We start from the raw sequence: 20,176 nt of genomic DNA, 5'->3' as shown, positions 1-20,176 counted from the left end.
GTGGTTAACCCGTCGAGAGCGATACCCACCTTGATCAGCAAACCGGCCCAGGGCCGGTAGATACATTGAGGTCTACCTACTATCTACCTACTATTGACGCCTACCTACATTGTAAGCGTCATTTGAAGTGCTGCCACACGGTTCTCAGACAAAGCACACGAGTTGGAGATATCCACAAGAAAGCTTTTCAAGCCACGGCCCGAGCCGAGCTCTCGTACCTCCAGGACGTCCGCGTCGTCGAGAATTTGCACGGGGGCACCCTGTCCGTCCGCTCCCTGGGCGGCGGCCACCGGCACGGCCGTGTCCGGCAGGGCCGGGTAGCGCAGTTGGCGGCAAGGGCCCGCCATGTTGCCCCCCCGCAGGCACGGGTGGCGCACCCGCTCCTGCAGCAGCGTCGCCTCGTAGAAGGCCTCGGGCAGCAGCACCATGTAGTCCTGGGAATGCGGGGCCACACTCACTCCCACGTTCCGGGGGGCCGACCCAGCGAATCAAATCAAAGTTTTACGTGCCAAACCAATGAAGGGCATTCGGTACGCCTAAGCGTACTAAATAACCGAGGATCGAGTTCAACTGCCCGGGGACCTTTTTACACGCAACCGAAATGTTGGCTCCCAGCAATAAGCCTCCATCAAATTGCAGGGACCTCGGCCGAGATTCGGACCTGCCACTTGGGGATCCGTAGGCCGGTGCTTTGCCTCAAGACCACCAAGGCGGCAGGCCGACGCGCAGCCTTCCTCCCCGTGGGTATGGTGGCAGAACGTGTCTCCGACTGGTGTAATTACTGCATCCTCACACGTCCTCTCTCAATTTCTGACTGAGGACATCGCAGAAGTGGCGCGCCATCGCCTGCCGTGACCCCCGGCGGCGTCGCAGCCGTGGAGTTCTACAGCAGGTCGCACACGAGCTTGACAATCCACAGACGCTTGAGCAGCCAGGAGTTGGCATGCCACGACGACGACGCCACCCTCGCTCGCTTGCCTCTTTTTGCAAAACTTCTACGACCAACTGCCAGGATTGCAACGTCCGACAACGTGACATGCCAGCTCCCGCGACATACTCTGTAGCCACTTCGGGACCACTTCACTGCGTGGGAGGGACAGGATGCTAAGTACACCGGCCAAAGACGCGTCCCGGGCAGGCAGGGACCACGCATCCGCTACGTACCAGGAAGACGGGCCGGGGGGCCTTGATGGAAAGGGTCCATCGGCCGGGGTTCAGCACGAAGGGGAGGGCAGTGACCCCGTCCTGCCCCACCACCCCCTGGAAGCGGGGCTCTCGGCTCGGGGGCAGCACCAGCACCTACTCGTGCGGCGATGTCGTGGCGGCGCTCTCAAGACGGCAAAAACGCCCGTGTCGTCGTGTTTGTTTACTTCGACTACAGTGGTGATTTCTAAGCATTTGTGTCCTCGAACATCGCCCGGATTTCTTATTTGGCGCAATTCATGCAGGTGCTCAAGTTCAAGGTATTACTGGCGCGTAGCGTATGAAGGATACGAATTTTCACGCGTTTTCATCTCCGGAGAAAAGTGATTAGGGTTAGCAATCCTGAACGCTCGCAACGTCCGTCCGCAACCCGCGACGCCATTAAAAGGCTGCGCCAGGCAAAAGCCGCTAATTTCTTTTAAAATGTGTGACGCACTTGAGACATAACTGTACTAGTCTATTGAAATAAAGACTTTCCTCAAACTAAGCTTATTTTTTCATCTAACATAAAATAAATTCTTTTACAAAGGTAAGTTGTCTCATGGCATGTATTTTGGCCTGAAAAATTGATGTTTTGGTTATAGTGCGGTACCGCTTATAGTGCGGATTTTCGCGACTCCCCAGACATACGTTATATGCGGTCTACACTGTATACCTATAGGGAGTATTCACTGGACGCCACATTTGTGGGTGCTGTTTAGAGCGCATGCTCCGAACGAGCTCACATCAATAGGCTGCTAAGACCGGCACTCTTCATGGGCCGGAATGCACGTTGCAAAAGGACTGTGGAAGCTCGCAATCAGCACGCGCTCAGCAGTCGCGCACACAGCTATGGCCGCCAGTGAATACTCCCTATATGCTCAATAAATGATAGCATTAGGATTAGTCCCTGCATTATACTGTCAAGAATTGTGTCTTTGTATACTGATGTAGATGCCCTCTAAGCAGTGCGAATAGGGCAAGGTGGAAAACGATCTTAGTCTTGGGCAGGGTGTAAGATAGACAGGTGGGGAAACGGCCCATAGAAGCCTACCGCAGCGCCGTGACCGGATTGTGTACTTGTCTGCTTGCGGGTACCCCCGATTTGCGACAGATGGTGCTGCGGCGAGAGGAAAAAAAGTCGGAATCGGATTTGCGTGCAACTCTACGGGAGAGTGCGCAAAATAAACCGAGAGCACGACAGTCCCCCATTGAAAATCCACGAGAAACCATCTCCGTCAGTTTAGCTGGTCGCCACCGGTCGCCCACCCGGAGTGAGAGTTTGCGGTGCTCCACATAGATGGCGCCACAGAAAAAGAGAAAACCGAGGGGGACACAATCCGGTCGCTCATCTGACTCTCGTTTCCCCACCTGTCTACCTTACACCCTGGTCTTGGGCCCGTTCCATTTCAAGTATAGAGTAAGACTCAGTCAGACCCAACAAGCAAATGGACAGTTTCCTAGTTCTCAGAGATTCAAATACGGTACCAACTTTAGTGCTAAAGTTTGGTGATTTGCGCATACCTGCGAGAGAAAACTGTGCTAAAGGATCGGGGTAATGCCCACATTAAGATGAACACCGCTGTTGAGAGCTCCCAGGTGCTGGTCCCGTCCCAGGTGAAAACCATGCAGTCCACTTTCAGCTGGATTAGGCAACCAGTCTTAGCTGGATCCATTCAGATTGTCTGATTTTCAGCTGGAGGCATCTGAGACCACACATGTCAGGCGACATAATAACAAGACATTGCATGTCGTGTTGCGTGGTGCTCCAAACAACGTCGTCATGCGAAGCGTCATGTGATGCAACACACCATATCATGTGATGCTGATGAATCACTGCAATGTCACTCTTGCTATAATTATATATTAACAGTTCACCCGCAGCTGCATTATGAAACTGGTCCCAGCCGGATCCAGCTAAGACCAGTTCCATAATCCAGCACATTTTTGTGTCTTTTCTTATACAGACTCTCCCGTAACAGATTGTAAGGTTATATGGTATAACAGTGCTGTCTCGTCCATAGGGACGCCTCCGTTCCCCAAAACATTGCGAGTTGTTCATTATAACGAGACAAAAAAATGTGTATTTACCCAATTCATCCTAGAAAACCTTGCCTATATAAAGGGGGCATCCATTTTAATGGGGTTCGTATTAACGACACATGACTGTACAACGTACAGTGCAATCCACTTATAACGATAATTAAAAAACCTGAAAATTCAATCGTTTTAAAAGGTTAGCACTGTATCTGAACTAGAAACCCTAGAAACTGATCATTATAAGCAGTACATTGTTTTATGTGGTATCGGTATAAGTGGATTGCACTGTAGCGAGTAGAGTATTTTTGTCTCTCACCTGAATGTTGGAGAAGATGGCGTAGCCCTTCCAGGAGAAGCCCGGGAAGAGGCCGCTGTCGAAGTCAAAGCGGGCGTTGACCCCGCTGGGGGTGTGTCCGTCCTCCACCTCGTACTTGTGCTGGTGCAGCGTGGGGAAGAAGTGCGCCTGCAGGGGCTCCGAGCAACGGCGCCCCGTGATGCGGGGCCGGCACTGGCACTGCCCGCTCCGGGCGTCGCACGAGCTGCCCACCGCTCCGCCCACGTCGCACTGGCAGTCTGCGCAACACAAAAGGAGCGGCACAGTGTTGCCAAACTATTACTTATGCCTATGCTTAAACGACAACTACGCTTCAGTTTTGAAAAAACAATGCAGTCCTCTTCAGTATTCTCTACGAAGGCCACACGTAAAATATTACGACCAAGTTCTCTCTAAATGTTTCTTAAACGGTCTGGCTGACTTTGGAAAGTGCCAAGTTGCCAAAATTGGGCGACTCTAACGGGCGTATTGAGGCACTGTTGACAGCGCAGTCGTAGCCGACATTGAGTTAAACGTCATCAATATTGCAATACTTTGTTTAAGCTGAAGTCTTGGCAGGCTTTCAGCGTTCCTGCCAAGCACGCACGCTCAAGCAGTGCAAGTACCGTTCGGGGCCACATGCTCAAGCTTGTAGCGTCGGCTGCATCAGGACTTAAGCTGAAACGAAGTCTACTTTTTGTTTGTTTTTACTTCCCCCGGCAAGCGTAATGGGGGACGTCACCAGCGTCTCTGCTCGGTGCTCGGCGGTATCCACGTGATTGGCTAAACACGCCTGCGCAGCCCGCTTCTCAGCCTTGGGAGAGCCGTCCAGCCGTCCTGCTGTTACCGCCGTCTGACACGTCTCAACCGTCGTCATCATCGCCTCGCCAGCCGCAATTATTGACTCTCGCGAGTTTTGTACACACTACGTGCACAGACTGATGCCGCAGTTATGCAGACCTTGTAAGATATCGTAGACACCAAAACGTGGTGAAGACTGCAGTGCAGAAGACACTTGCACCTTGCACACACCCGTCCCAAGTTACTTACCCTGATCCCGCCCATTGTTGCGTAGAAGATTATGTGACCGCACGTACCACGCAATAGCTATATTTTGGGCGGCCGGAAGCCAATGTTGCCTGACGGAGCCAAAGTTTTGGTTTCAGTGTCTGCTCATGTTTAAAGTAAGATTTCACAAAATATATCCCATTTCTTGAGAAGCAAATGATGTAGTGGCTTTTATTGGTGCTTTTAAATGTGAAATCACTCATAATTTTGAAATTTTCTGAATTGAGTGGAGCTGCCCTCTAACACAAATTGCCACCAAATTCACAAAAATAAAATACAGCGAACAAGTCAACTAAAATGCCTCCTACCACATATGAAAGGAGGTGCAAAAAACAGTGAGGATAAATAATTGTGTACAGCCAACTTTTCCCCAGCAGACAGCATCCTTTATGGTGGCTAGCACCTAACATCACAAAAGGTTAAAAAAAAAAAGAGAGATTAAAGGATTTAAAGATCTAGCACAAACCACACATGGAAGTGTGGTTTCTGCAGCACATTCTGTGAACACAGGTTTTTGTCAGCATGATTAGGCGTGTACATTTGTTTCAGAGGCCAAGTTCAGCTTTGTAAAGAACTGGTGGATCTCTGGCAGTCGCAGGAAAAACAAGGCAGTCATTGCTACAACTTGCAGACAATGCTCCTTTTGCACACCCATTAGTATATCCTCTGGGCAGAGCTTTGTTCTTTGACATATCACTTTCCTTTAGCCCCCGTCTCCCTGAAGCTTTTTGTGCTCAAATAATGCTGCTGCAATCTGGTGTCCTGTTTAGACCACCCTCACAGCTAACCTGGAGTCACTTCAAAATTGCAGTGCTCATATTATAATAACCAACTATCATCAAACACCCAGTGTTTCATTCATGAAAATTAACCTCTCTTTACCTCTTCTTTTATTGTGCCATAGGTTTCTATGTCTTCTCTACAAAATATATCATACTAATCCTCTCCTAAAAGAAACACTCTTCCTCGACTATCAGTTCAAAGTTGGCATTCCTCACTGTCAGGCCTCAGCCTATAACGATTCCTTCCAACCTAGAACATCATCAGAGTGGAACCACCTGCCTGCATCTATAATATCAATACCATCGTTAGATTTGTTTAAAACTACCATTAATAATAACTTTTGAAATCCCGTAACCGCGTTCAACTCATATGTATGTCTTTTTACTGTGTTCAGTTGCCCACTACCTTCTGTAATGCCCTTTCGGCCCCGAGGGTATTGCAATAAATAAATAAACAAGTAATAAAAAGTTCGCGAGCAAATACCTGCACAGTCAGTGAAATAGAGAGAGGATAACTACAAAAGAAAGTACAGTATGAGACAAGCAGTGAGGAAAAGAAGGTTGCCGTCCGGTCAGCGACCGAAAGCACCCCACTGCCCTGGATGCCCATCTACAGAAGACGGGAGTAAAATGCCAAGGCCCAGAGGCCAAGACCCACCCTGGCAGCCGAGCAGGTCCTGGTCCTGGAGGTGGAAGGTCCCGTCGAGGCACTCTGTGCACTGGTGCTGGCCCACGTTGGGCTTGCGCAGGCACTGGCCGCTCTGGCCGTCGCACACCCGCAGCCCCCCCAGGGTGCCCGGGGAGTGGCACTCGCAGTCTGCGCAAGGGGAGGGAACGGCGGCGTTAGCAAACCACCTCGAGCGCTCCGGTTTTGAGGCATTGTACCTTAAAGCGTGGGTTCTCAAACAGGGTTCCCCAGAGCACCCTTAAGGGTTCCAGAAGCAGCCTCAAGGGTTCCTTGGAGCACCCCCAAGGGTTCTCCAGAGCACTCTCGAGGGTTCCCAAGAGCACCCTTAAGAGTTCCTTGGGGCACCCCCAAGGGTTCTCCAGAGCACTCTCGAGGGTTCCCAAGAGCACCCTTAAGAGTTCCTTGGAGCACCCCCAAGGGTTCTCCAGAGCACTCTCGAGGGTTCTCAAGAGCACCCTTAAGAGTTCCTTGGCGCACCCCCAAGGGTTCTCCAGAGCACCCTCGAGGGTTCCCCAGAGCACTCTCAAGCTCCCCAATTTCCTCGACCGCACTTGTCCCAAAGTAAAGTGCCTTTCCAGATTAAGTAGGCAGATTTGAGCCATTGATTGATGCTTAGCTATGAGCCAAGCACTATCTAGTAAGTGCATGATTGTTTAGAAGGCCTGTGGGCTTTTGTGCTGCTTTATTGCATAAGGAGGGGTTCCTTGGTCTTCAGTCGAGCCAGATAAAGGTTCCTCAAGGTCAGAAAGTTTTGAGAACTTGTGCTTCACTTTGTCCCCATTCTTCTAGTGCAGTCTCTAACAAAAGGCAAGATTAACTTTAAGAGCATGGGGGTGCTGCACAGATTTTGGATGGTTTCATAATGTTGCCAAGAAAACCACAACCTGACCAAGTGCATCTCCTCCCCTCAAATGCGAGCAAGCAGAATTGGGTTCTTTATGCTTTTCTTTAACCGATACCCGACACCGTAAGGCTTGAATAACAGGCTTAGGTTGAGCTAATTGGTACTTGTCAATACAAGGAAGTCAGCTTGAACATTAGACAAACACAGAGAGGTCTGTATGTTTGTTTTCTCTCTTTGCATTTGTCTAATGTTCAGGCTGACCTCCTTGCATTGACCCTAAGGAACGTCATGACAGGTGGTCCTGGTGCCTCAACCATTCTTTACCGATTTCTGACAGCGGAAGTTACAAACACTGTTTTCCTCTTTTGTCTAAAAAACAAAATGATGCTGTTTTAGACAAAAGAAAAAGCCAGGCACATGAGTGCACAGAGTTTGCACTGCCTCCACCAGATGCCATCACTCATGATGCCAAATTTAGGCAGTGGTGGCAGTATTGAAAAGTCATTTTTGAGAACAAGACAAAGGAAGGAAGGACGAGTTCTTTTTCAGAGATCAATAAAGATAAGAATGGCTAAGTGGACAATTCCACGTGCAGATTCAAAGACGCTAACATTAATGAGACATGCCTTCAGCAGAATGGCGAGTTGCTGCCATTTGAACCGAATTCTCGAAACCCAATATGGCGACTGCACTGTCAACCGCAACAAAACACAAACAAAACAATTGTCGGCAAAGGGAGGAGAGATGCGACACTCCAAAAACTATGGCGGCAGAAAGCTCCTGGACGCGACATGAGGCCACGAGAGGTGACGCCAGAAGTGTGGAGGGATATGCCCTCAACGATGACCAAAACCAAGAGACGCCGTTGTACGAAAAGGAGAAATGACTTGGCGCCAACAGCTGTTCTGGTCACCGCCGGGGCCCCGAAGGGGACCAAGCGTGGTGTCATGTCGCCTCCAGAAGCTTTTGACCTCGACGCCAAAAGTGTATACGGTGTCTCTATGCCAGACTACACCCGAGCCTCACCCTCGCAACCCTGCGGGTCGCTCGGCTTGAGGTTCCAGTAGAGCGGGCGGCACTGGTCGCAGATGCGTCCCGTGACGCGCTCCTTGCACTCGCACAGCTCCCCGCTCGTCAGGCTGCCGCAGCCGCCAAACGTCGCCAGAATCCCCGCCGGGTTGCAGTTGCAGCCTGCGGGAAGCCACGCCCCCTTCCCCTTGAGACACCCTCGCAGACAACAAGCTTAGTAATTCTCAAAAACATCCGTGGGATGCCTTACAGATTGAAGGGGCAAAAACATTTACAAACTGTTACGTAAAATAGCTTAATGTACACTGCAAGATACTGTTAGAGAAAACAAAGAATTGGCAGTTTTTCTTGTCTTTTAGAATCGAAAGAGCATGATACAAATTACTAGTGTGGTGGAAAGGACTCGTCTGGGGCCCTCACCTAACGGCAAAATATAGTGGCCGCCGGTACGTGATTGAAGTGAAAAGCAAAAAAAGTGCCGATGGTGTATTCGCACTAACAGTGTCGCACAGTGTACACGCTATGTTCATACAAAACTGAGCTAGTAAGGCAGAAAAAGTACACAATGAAAAATTCAAGATTCGGCTTTGAAGTTTGTATTGGGAAGCTCGCAATGGGTGACTAGGTACGACAGAGTGTGAACGTAAGCCCAAATGGCAATATTTAGGTTTTTCGTCTTAAATTTGCTCAAAATATTTATCGCTGAAACACTGGTCTTGACAAGCAGAGATATATAAAAGCTCTTTCAACATTACAGATAAAAATGACTGCCGTAAAAATCAGATTCCTTTAAGAAAAGACGTACCACAACACCTCTTTTTTATGTAGAGACAGCGCGTGGTCCGAACTCCATTCTGTCATTCACTCTCACCATCACAACGAATAATGCGTTTTTTGTGTATTTTTGTTGAATATGTCAATATAAAGATAACAAACAAGAGCTAGAGAACTACAAAAACTGCATTTTCGAAAACCTTAGCTCGTGGAATTAACAAAAAAGTGTTAATGTCAATTACAGTGATGCCAATAAGCAAGTTCAAGTCAGTCATGATACATAGCAAGAATGTGAAAACCTTATGCCAATTTGTCCGTTATAGTAATGGACTGAGTTTGAGCACATGATATTGTCACGGATGAAAAAGGATAGACAAGCGTCAAACCGAAAATAAAGGATTTATCCGCAAACTTGCGCCAGAAGTAAAATAAAACAAAAAAAAAGATCGCCGAAAAAGCAGAAGCGAGCATCGAGGTGTCGGCGTGACAGCTGGCTGGAGCGAGAGGGAGTCGGCAAGGCCGTGCTGGGCCCCTTATCTATTACCCTCGGGATCTCAAACATTCGGCCTAGAATGTTCGAGCGTTTTAACATTGGGGGTAAAAGTAAACACAAATCATTACAAGTATGAATAGGGTTCCGCGTTTACGGTTTTTATTTTTTCAAAATTCGGCATACTTTTTTCGGTGTCTATTTTAAAATTTAATTTTCGTTTTTTTTTCGGTGAATATGAAAGTTTACCTTTTTTTTTCGATGAATATGAAAAAAAACACCATCGGACACCGGATCAGATGATCCTTGTAGCTGTGATACTTGTGATCACTCAAAGAATAACGGCACATACCGTATTTGCACGAATATAACGCGAGTTTTTTTCCGAAATTACGTGCTCCAAAACGCACCTCGCGTTATATTCGGAATCGAGTTCAGCCACGAGGCGCGCGAGTCTGGAGAAAGCCAGAGGAGAAAGCCATCCCTTCGGCTCAATGCAAAATATCCGGTGGGAAAAGAAGTGGGGGTGTGGAAGGGAATTTATTAGCTGTTGGGCCACGTGAAGGGACAAATAGAAAACAAAAAAAAAAAAGCATTTTTATCATTTTTGTGTTTGTACAACGCGCGCACGCCGCAGAAACTCAGCACGCGCGCGCGCGCACACACCATGCGGGAATGCGGGCACCGGCCAATGTGAGCCAAGCCCAGCCAGGCCAAGTCAAGTCAACACAAGCCAAGCCAAGACCACTAACCGCGTTTACGTCAAGGTTTACGCAGTCGTGCAACACGAGGCATTTGTTTATGCAGAGGGACCATAACAAGAAGTATGACCGTGTATAGGATTCAGCAGTCTTTTTTTCTGCTGCGCATTGTTTAGTTTCTGCTCCAGAGTGATCCGGTGTTTGTGTGTTTGTGCTTCTGCTTCTGCCTTGTTTGGATTGTGGGCTGCTGAGGAGCTCGCACAGAAGAAAAAGGAACTACCAGACAAGCAGGTGCCGTGCTGCTGCTTACCTGCGTAGTCGCCAAGTGGACTGTAAACGGAAGGACCTGAGCTGTGAGGATCAGTGCAGTCAAAACATAAACTGATACTTCTTCTATTTCCATTGACTTTTCACATCTGCCATGCCCCCGAGTGCAAGAAATTGACGCGGCCTCGGTTCGCATTATAATAGTAATAATATTTTTTTTTCTTTTTGAGGGCATCAAAACCTGCCCTCGCGTTATATTCGTGGTCGCGTTATATTCGTGCAAATACGGTATACATAATTGGTCTTCGCTACAACTTCCGTCAGGATACACCTCAAAATCGCGAAATTTGCGGGCATAACCTTCCGCGCGCTTCTTTCTCCTTCCCATTCTGACGACGTGACCGTCTGAGGTGATGACCGTACAGTGACCAGCGGAATGGCAAAACAAATCCATTTTATTTATGTTCTCAACCACAGGGAAGTTTGAGAGAGGGTGTTAAGAAAGGTATTAACGGCTTTCCTGGATGTCCCCTGAAGTGCATGAAGCGATAAAACATTATACTAGCCCACATCCAAACATTTTTTGGGGGACCGAGACTTTGACACACTAAGCCCGATCACAGAAAGGACACAGATGTCCCGTGAAGGCCAATCCAAGACCTCTTTTGTTGAATATTGAACCTTGGAAGAGGGCAATCTAGAAGACGTCACACAATGTTGAACCCTGCAATGCCCTCTCCCCCCCACCCCTCCCCCCATCCACCTTGACGCGGCCCTAAAAAAACTGACCTTTTCCGGTTAAAACCGAATTTCAGAAAATGGATTCGGCGTACTTTTATCGTTTTTTATCGGTTTTAACCGAAAACTCCAAACCCTAGGTATGAAGTAGCGTTCCCCCTCAGCCATGTACACGGCTATATCAGACCAATGAGACACATAAAAAGATGACAACAAACAGAGGCAAAGCAGATTATGATGCTACGAGAGAAGCACAACCGAGACAATTTTCTATGTGTTGACAGTGTGGATACCTTCGCAGAGGGGATAGTTGTAGAAGCCCTTCTTGCAGCGGTCGCACTTCTCTCCGTCGAAGCTGGGCTTGCAGAAGCAGGTGCCGTCGCTCCCACACGACAGTCCCACGGATCCGTACGAGTCGCAGCCACAGGCTGCAGGGGACACACTGAGGGTCATTCACTCCAGGGCGCAGCAGTTCTCACGAGGTTTGAAGCATCAGAGGACCTTCGTGCCAACTTCTCACTAGTGTGAGCTCAGACGGTGCAGAAATGTTGAAGGACAAAATTGCCTAAACCAAAAATTAGGAAGTCAAGATTAAAATTACATGAGACTGTGCGACACAAGAAAAGGAATGTCTCAAACTTAGCTACTGCGTTTATTTCCTCCAATTCCTATACAGCCACGAATCTAGCACTTGATAACCGACCTCACAGCACCATTCTTTGTTACAGAGTGAAAGATGGGAAACCTTTAGGTTTCCCATCTTTCACCACAGTCCCGGGTAATTTTCAACACAACCAACATCCACCAGCTCACTTGCACACTCACTGTATTTTTGAAAAGAAAGCCACTTTTCTTCATTTACGTAATCAATCACAAATTGCAAAACCGCAAGTTATTACACATTCAATCTTCAGGCTGAGCAATCTGGTCTGTTCACAATGTCCCGCATAATGCTGAATAAAGACCAGTGCTGCAAAACACCGGTTCAACCATCCAGGCAATTTTTCACGTACGGGGCCTGGCACAGATGATCAAGTTTTAGCAAACAAGCAACATTTTCGCAAGCGTCACATTTAAACTGAACTACGTAGCGTTGCCAGTGATGGAAGTGCCATTTGACTTTTTGGAGCAGGCCTTGTAGCAGGCAAAATGTTGTTTTGGAGCAGGTAGTGGCCCTTTTGGAGCAGGGTCCGGCATATGTTGGCATATTACTTGAAATTGAAATAATGCTGCTGTGCTATTAAAGCCCATCCCTGTTGGAACACAGCGTCTGTCGCCTTTTTAAGACAGGATATATCAAATTCAACAAAGTAAACAGAAAAAACCTTTTTTTTTTAAAATAAAGTTTATCTGCTCATCAGATAAAAAAAATACAATTAAATATGTCACACTGAGTTCTGATGGTACAGGATATTTAGTTTTATTACCCTGCACTTCTTTAAAGGTATCTGCAGCAGCATCTAACGACCCTTACTGTTGTGGAATGTTTTAGTTCAGATTATAGTTATCTTTCGGGCAGCAGCTTCAAATATTGCGGTATCTGATATTCGCTTCAAAAATTACGATTCATTTTCGATGTGCTGGCGAAGTCACGATCGGATCATGGCGAGTTAACCCGTTGAGTGCGCTCCTTGGCATGCACCGACGCGGTGCAGAGAAGCGACACCTGCGGAGCAGACACCGCAGTCGCGCAGTGCTTTGTGCTCTGAAAAGGACGGTAAGGCTTTACCAGCACTACATCCAGAGTTTGGTGCAACTCAACTAGACTTCGTTTCAGCTTCAGTGCGAGCGCATCTGAAGCTGCAAGCACGCGCATGAAGCTTGTAACGGTGCCCACACTGCACGAGCCTGTGCGCGACTTAGGAATGCACAGCATTGGGCTCGCGCTAGCTTTGACTTCGCTTGCAGCTAGCGCTCGGGAACAGGGCGGGCCAACATTGAAAACATTCACAAGCTCGGCCTTTTTTCTTTTTTTTTTAAATAGGCAGCTCAGTGGGATGGTTCTTCGCTTAGCCTCTGCGGCTTTGGTCTCAGATGTTGCTGACGTTCCTTTCAATGATGATGATAATGCGCCCTCGCAGTTTCGGTTTGCGTAACAGTTGCGGCGCGGAAAATACCGTGGTACCGACACGCGCTCTGATAAGACTTCAGTTTCTATTTTTTATTGCTACATCTCATCTCGGCGCAGGCATGGCGCAATTCTTCGGTAAAATAACAATTTGGCGCTACATGTAGCAGGATTGCGTCCTTGGCGCAAATTGGCGCAATTGGCGCAGCACTTCCATCACTGCGTTGCAGTAGATTATTTCAGTGGAGCTCAAAGTTGTCTTTCCAGTGTGATATAACACCCTAAAAACAAAATCTTACGGGGGCTGACAAAAGAATATAGTTTTTATGCATCAAAGGGCTAAAACATTCGTGAAAGGTTGGCATAGCCTGTCAAACCCACCTATCCTTGGAATGGCACCTATACGAAAGTTTTCAATTAGTTCTTAGGCACCGCTTTTCACCTTTATGCTTTTCCAGCGAGACAGCTCGAAAGATATCTAAATTGTGCCAAAGATGATCAAATGCTTTACGTAGAGGGTGAAGAAAATCCGGGGTCTTAAGCTCTTGGCTGGAGAAGTTTGTCCGTAATATTTAGAGCGAGAAGACTGAAGACCTCAATTTTCACAAAATTTGAATGTGAATGCAAAGCCGACAAAGAATGATTTGCAAAGTCCATTTCAAGCCCCCCCTACACCCTTATATGTATCGCAGAGAAGCACTCACGGTTGCAGTCTGGGTAGCTGTAGTAGCCCGGGGCACACTGGTCGCATCGCAGGCCCGTGAAGCTGGCCAGGCAGTGGCACTTGCCCGCGTTGTCGCACGAATTGCCCAGGGAGCCCTTGCTGTCGCATTCACAGGCTGCACAAATAAAGCACGGACCACTGCTGGCACTCTCTCCCGTGGCCTTGCTACAGTGTGACCACCGTCGACACGAGCAAGCAAAATCTGTGCACTGCGCTACCCTGCGCTGCTCACAACACTGCGAGGCACCACAGTCTTCTCGGCCCAAACATTGCCTCTGGAACAAACTGTTAAGGCAGCAAGTTGCTGGTAGGAATAGCAAAAAAAAATTGCCAATGACCTTTAGCTTTAAATTACTATAATCGGGGTTCCGTGTTTCCAAAGTTTATTTTTCTAAAATTATGAGGGTGTTTTTCGGAGTTTACTTTTTGCCAAAAAGTCCGAGTTTATCGGAGTTTATTTTTGTTAGATCTCCAATTCTCCAAAATTTGGAGTTTAATTTTATTATGTTTCTTTTATTTTTAAACATAAAAATAAAAATAAATAATATAGGGGTCTATACTTGTGCTAGGTTCAAGAGAATGCACTTGTATCAAATAATATTTCTTTCGATGGATTTGGCATTGGCACCCTAGCTATTGGCAATACTAACCTGCCCCAAGACAAAGCGTGCAAACAATGTTGCCTTAATAAACGTCGATACCTTATAATTATTAAATTCTTCGAGGTAGTCACTGGAAAGCTTGTTTTCATTCCACCGTATTCCATCACCTTACCCGTGGCTGTGCGGGGTGGAGTGATAAAGGGTGTAAATATAGATGCTTCAACTGCCTTTCAGCTTCCCATGAAATCTCTATGGTTCGTAGATTTCACTCCTACAAAAACACAACCCTCCTTCCTCTAAGAAGCCCAGATAATATGGTCCAAACTGGAAACCGGAAGTGACTTTTGTCGTGACTTGGGAGCACAATGATCCATTGTTATGAATGAGCCTTTGGCTGAGATGAACGGTGCAACAACTTTTGTCAATATTCCTAGATTTGAAAGAAAACCGAGATGGCATTTTCTCAGCAGCATTGAACCTGTGCACTGATCAAACTTAATTGTAGGATACTTTTTTTCTTTACATTGGGACACTGAAATTTTGAGTTTATCAAATATAAATCCGAAGTGACGAAAACTTCGCTGGCGGTTGCTTCTCCGAGCTTTTCGGATTTATCTGAAAACACGGAAACCTACCTAAAATGCGTGAAATTCAGTATTTAGGAGAGACTGTTTCAATTGTTTGGGAGAGATTGAACAGTTGTTGCAACAGTGAAGAACCTATATTTTTATCACTTTTGGGGAAATAGAATTTGTGTGTCATGTAACCTGAAGTGGGGAGGGAGCACTGTAGGACTGCAAGGAAGGGCACTGGGAGAGGGAAAGAAGGGAAAACAGGGACACTGAATTGGTGTCACATGGCCAAGGGGGGGGGGGGGGGCAGAAGGAGGGGAAGGGAGAGCACCCTAGGAGAAGGGGGAAGAGATGGAAATAGGAAGGAGGAGGGAGAAGGAGGAGAGGGAAGGGAGGAGAAAAATGGGGAGAGGGAATTTGTGTGACATATGGCCTATATTTCCCTGCGAAATTTAGCATGGAAACTGAATTTTTTTGTAGGTCATGCGGTGTCAGGTCAAGTGACGTTGATTTTCCCCGCTAAATTCAGCGGAGAAGCTCGATTGGTGTTTAGGTAAAGTGACATCCATTTTTTCGGCCCTCATCGAGCCCACGTGCTCGATGGGGGCCGAAGTTGTCGAGTGCATGCAGAAGGTAGAGCTTTTCCGCAGATCCTGTATTTCAACAGGCTACAAGATTGTGCAATAAGATTTGTGCAAAAGATTGCAGATGTGACTAATCTACAGTCGTGCAGAAACTAAATTGCTCTGAGCGAACGAGCGTTTCTTTTCTGAGGAGTGCTTTCCTGCCGGTTTTCCTTCATACTAGCGCTGACATCAGGACTCGTCCATGTGAAACAGACAAGGGGGGAGCCCATCAATGCAAAGAAACCGCTGTTATCATCCGCATCTTCTCAGCATGGTCTGATTGAAAGGGGAGAACACACACTTGATTGGAGCTATTTAGTTTCTGCGTGACTGTACACTCACAGTTTCCACAAATGAATAAAAGCGCCCATAGTGCTCCGTTCAATAAACAAAGCTTTCCTGCGTGTTTTTGTTGGATTTTTGTGTCTGTCCTGGATAGCTTTTTCAACTTACACTATTTAAGAGCTTTCACCATGAAGCACCAAAATAAAAGCAGTCAACAATCATTCCAAAAGAAGAGCAAAGTCGCAGGAGCACAGGAGGTACTCACGAATGCAGTTGGGGAAGTTGTAGAATCCCGGGGCACATTGGTCGCAGCGTGGGCCCCCGTACTGGGGCTTGCACAGGCACTGGCCCGTCTGGTTGCTGCACACCTCCTCCGTAGTGCCCGTCGGGTCGCACGAACACACTGTACGGACACCGGGCATGCACCATTGTCAGGACACGCCATTTTTTTAAAAGTTTACTAGGTTTGTTCAATCTATACCTACGCCTCCCGCACCAGCTGCACTCGATGCACGTTGTCGTGTTCGATTTACGAGTGCAGCGTATCTGAAAGCGTTTGCTGGCCCAGGCGAAAGTCGGCCCACCAGCAGCTGGATAACGAAACTGGTCTTTGCTGTTCCATCCAGTTCCATCATCCAACTGCAGGTGGGCCGATTTTCAACCGGGGAGCTACAGTGCCCCGCGATTTTCTGCACCGCGTTACAGTTTTCCACACCACCGTAGCCCGATGCACGTAAGTCGAACGAATCCACCACACTCCCAGAAATCATTTTGAACTGCGTGGATAGGACCTACCGTATTTATTCGAATATAGGTCGACCTTTTTTTTTTTCGGAAATGTTGTCAAAAATTAAGGGTCGACCTATAATCGTGACCAAAGAATTTCGACCTAATTCGCAACCAAAATTTGAAACCCTACCGAGGGTATGGAGCTATCAATCACCTAGCCGTTGTCGCGGTAGAACCGCGCGGCTTCTTGTTTCAAAAAGCTTTTGATGCACAAAAAGAACCGAACAGCAGCAGCCGACAGTCCGTGACCGCCCGCTACGGCTCTCGCGCACATTCCTCGGGCATCGAGTTTCGCCATCACGCCTGTAGCGTTCCCCTCGCTGGGCAAGGGGGAAGGCGAGGGAGAGGAACGCGATGCGCCATGCACTTTACCCTCCTATGCGCTCCATTCCTCTCTCCCTCGCAAACGCGCAAAAAAAAAAAAAAAAAAAAAAAACCATTGGAGGTATTTTAGTTGTTTTTTTTTTTCGGCGGGTCGCGTGTTGCTCAAGGGGCTCGCAGCGTTGCTCGTGTCTTTGTGTTTGATCTTTCGTCGCTCGCCCGTCTCCACCTTCTTTTGTTTCTTCTTGTTGTCATTTATTTTACAACGGTGTCAGTGAGGTATTGTTGCCAATTTGCGAGGATGTCTACCAAGCTGACGAAGCTTTTTTGACATCGCCCTGTGATTTAGCTGAGAGTGCTGTAAATAAAGGTTTGTTTCTTTTGCCCTAACTTTCCCCTGTTCCTTAAAAAAAAAAAGAAAGGTCGACCTATATTTGAATTATTTTTTTTTATTCTCGGTGGGCTCAATAAATAGGGGTCGACCTATTTTCGAGTAAATACAGTAAGTGACAAACTGACGATTGCTGATTTACGACAATGATTTATCGACGCACCAAGCAATACATCCATTTCCTCAACTTTGTTCGTCGTTACTTCTGCGTTCACTTGATGAAGCATTCAATCGACCGACTTGTACGTCAATCGGGCAACCATTCGATCGACCGAGACAACATAAAGCAAAAATGAGCAGACTCACGTTTGCAGGTGGGGTAGTCGTAGAAGCCCACTTGGCAGTGGAGGCACTGACGGCCGCCGTAGCTGTTCCGGCAGGTGCACTGCCCGCTCTCCGCGTCGCACGAAGCGCCTAGGGACGCCGACGGGTGGCAGTCACAGGCTGCAAAAGGACAACCGCCAAATAAAGAACCCATGGAACACTCGAGTCCCTTTGTTGACTGAAGCTACAGTGCCTGGAATAAGTGTTTGACTGGCGCGTTTAGCGTGCCATTCCACTCATGCATCAAAAGCGGTACCGAACCGGCAACTGACAGCATCGCAGGAACTGGCATACCATCATGCTGCGTTGCTATCCCAGCTGTTAGTCCTAGAAATTTATTATTTATTTATTTATTTAGGAATACTGCAGGCCGATTGCGGCCCAAGCAGGATTGGGGGTTACAAAAGTGGAGTCAAAAAAGTGCAACACCAGGTAATCCGTAAAATGGGAGAGGGGAACAGGGGAAAATTATGCAAAAATTTAAATAAAGCATATGTAATAGCTCACAACAAAGTTGGGAGGGGTGGCGGTAGTGGGGAACAGGAAAATGAAACACAATGCAAAGAGTTACACATCAAACAAATGCTCAATCGACTCCAAAACATTGTCAGATATAAATAGGTGATGAGGTAGGTTGTTCCATTCTGTTATGGTTCTGGGAAAGAAGGAGTATTTAATGCAGGCGGGAAAGGGGACAGGATGCGAGGACCATTGTCGTCATCGCGTCCCATCTCAAGTCCGTTTTTGTTTGCGTGGACCGTCTTGCTGCAGAGTGAACTGCAGCGGAAGAGGATTCTGCTGCCCCACCCTCCGCTCCCACACCACGGCAAAGCCCACAGCCGGCAACAACATGGCACTTCTACCACCACATTACACGAGAATTGGGGAACCACATTCCAGGACGCGGTAAACGCACCAGTCGGAGGCCCGTTCCAGGCCCCATATCAAAACTAACTGAAGTGTTCAGTGATATTAAATCATGAGGGTACAGTCGAGTCCACTTATAACGATACCGTTTACAACAATATATCGGTTATAACGATGAACAACGATAGCACCGTCCACTTTTATATGCTTTCAATGGTAAAATAAACCGCTTATTACGATGCTCCAGGGCTGCGATATCGGATATAGCGATTAATTCTGGTTACAGCATGCGCCGAAAATGCCAGCCACCGCCGGCTCTCCGCGGCATGCTGTGCCCCGCGACACGCATCCCTTCCACCCCTCAGAAAATGAGTCGACTGCGCCGCTTGCTAGGAAGGAAGCAAGAGGAGGAGCAGCTTTCCTTCCGAACTCCCCTCCCAGAGACGCCGCTTTGGCCTTGTCCGCGCACCCGGTCGCACCACACGCGCACTCGGCGCACTGGCGCCACTCGCTCGCTCACTCGACTGTTGTGTGCTCGCTGCTTAGATTATCTTTCTCCGACTTCGTTTTACATTTCACTGCGGACGGGGCGTCGTGGCCGATCTGTCTGCGGCGCATTCTACGCAAGATCGGGTCTGGACGACTTCCTTCATGCAGACGATGTTGTGGAAACGTCCGAGTGCCTCAGTGATGAGGCGATCGTCGCGCGTGTACATGCTGCTGACAACGGTGAGACCGACGACTCCGACGACGTGGTTGAGGAGCCTACCCAGGTACTGTCATCGCAGGAGGCCCAGCGGATAATACAGTCCCTCAGGGACTTTGTTTTCGCGAAGGACCTCCTGCTAAGCTACGTGGAGCACCTAGATGCTCTAGAAAAAGATGTGCGCCAGCTTCGCGTGAAGCAATCAAAGCTGACAGACTATGGCTTTTCTGCAAACAAGTAGTTGCACTTGCACAACCTTACTTGCCTGCAAATAAAATGTTTTGATCTCTCTTTTGTCTTTTTTTCCTCAACCCGCTTATAACAATTATCGGTTATAACGAAGGTATTTTCTTGGCACTTGGATATCGTTATAAGTGAACTCGACTGTATACTAAACGGCGGGAAGTTAGTGAGCCCCGACAGGCACTTGGTGTTTCTAATAAATTAAGCCAGTACTGCCGCTAATCTGGGGTCTTTTTGGTGCATTACGCGGTGGTTATACAGCAAGTTCTCATTAACTCGAAGTCATAAAAACTAGAAAGAAATTCGAGAGTAGAGCAGTTTCGAGATAAGCGAGGTACCGAATTTTCATTACACTGATAGTGCATTGTGCAAATGGAACCCTTCCAACAATCGCGCCAATTGACTTGGCGCTAACACATGCGGCAGGTGCAGGTGCGGTGGGGAGAACAAAACAAAATGCAACAAAATTAATATTAAAAATCAATAAGAAGAGACAGCAAAACTAAGAAACAAAATGCAAAAAAAAATTGAAAGAATAAAAAAAAAAGATTGAAAGGATAAAGCTGGAAGATAACGCTGAGTGCGAGGGAGACAGAAACAGGGGCACCAACCACCAAGCCATATTAGGGAAAGAAAAAGGCTCAAAGTATACCTAATCACTTCTTATGAGTTGCGAATGCCAAAGCATGCAAGCGGCTTGTCCGCTCCCTTGTTTCGTCTGCTGCATACTTTTCATTGCGGG

At 47.6% G+C, this 20,176-nt stretch overlaps 1 protein-coding gene across 1 annotated transcript in view; it reads right to left on the bottom strand.

The window, feature by feature from the left end:
* LOC121833992 (laminin subunit alpha-like) overlaps positions 1-20,176 on the bottom strand; it is a gene marked incomplete at its 5' end in the record, with an annotated part of 84,567 nt that overhangs the window by 54,461 nt on the left and 9,930 nt on the right. The window contains 9 exons of the mRNA XM_042287725.1: positions 219-434; positions 1,165-1,299; positions 3,539-3,795; positions 6,044-6,202; positions 7,944-8,108; positions 11,210-11,344; positions 13,689-13,823; positions 16,059-16,196; positions 17,601-17,738. Of these exons, the coding sequence (XP_042143659.1) occupies positions 219-434; positions 1,165-1,299; positions 3,539-3,795; positions 6,044-6,202; positions 7,944-8,108; positions 11,210-11,344; positions 13,689-13,823; positions 16,059-16,196; positions 17,601-17,738 (1,478 nt within the window). The remainder of the gene's footprint in view (positions 1-218; positions 435-1,164; positions 1,300-3,538; positions 3,796-6,043; positions 6,203-7,943; positions 8,109-11,209; positions 11,345-13,688; positions 13,824-16,058; positions 16,197-17,600; positions 17,739-20,176) is intronic.

The sequence above is a fragment of the Ixodes scapularis genome, unplaced genomic scaffold, assembly GCF_016920785.2.
Source record: "Ixodes scapularis isolate PalLabHiFi unplaced genomic scaffold, ASM1692078v2 ptg000247l_1___fragment_3__unscaffolded, whole genome shotgun sequence".
Taxonomy (NCBI): Eukaryota; Metazoa; Arthropoda; class Arachnida; order Ixodida; family Ixodidae; genus Ixodes; species Ixodes scapularis.
This window is presented reverse-complemented; position numbering and strand designations above follow the sequence as displayed.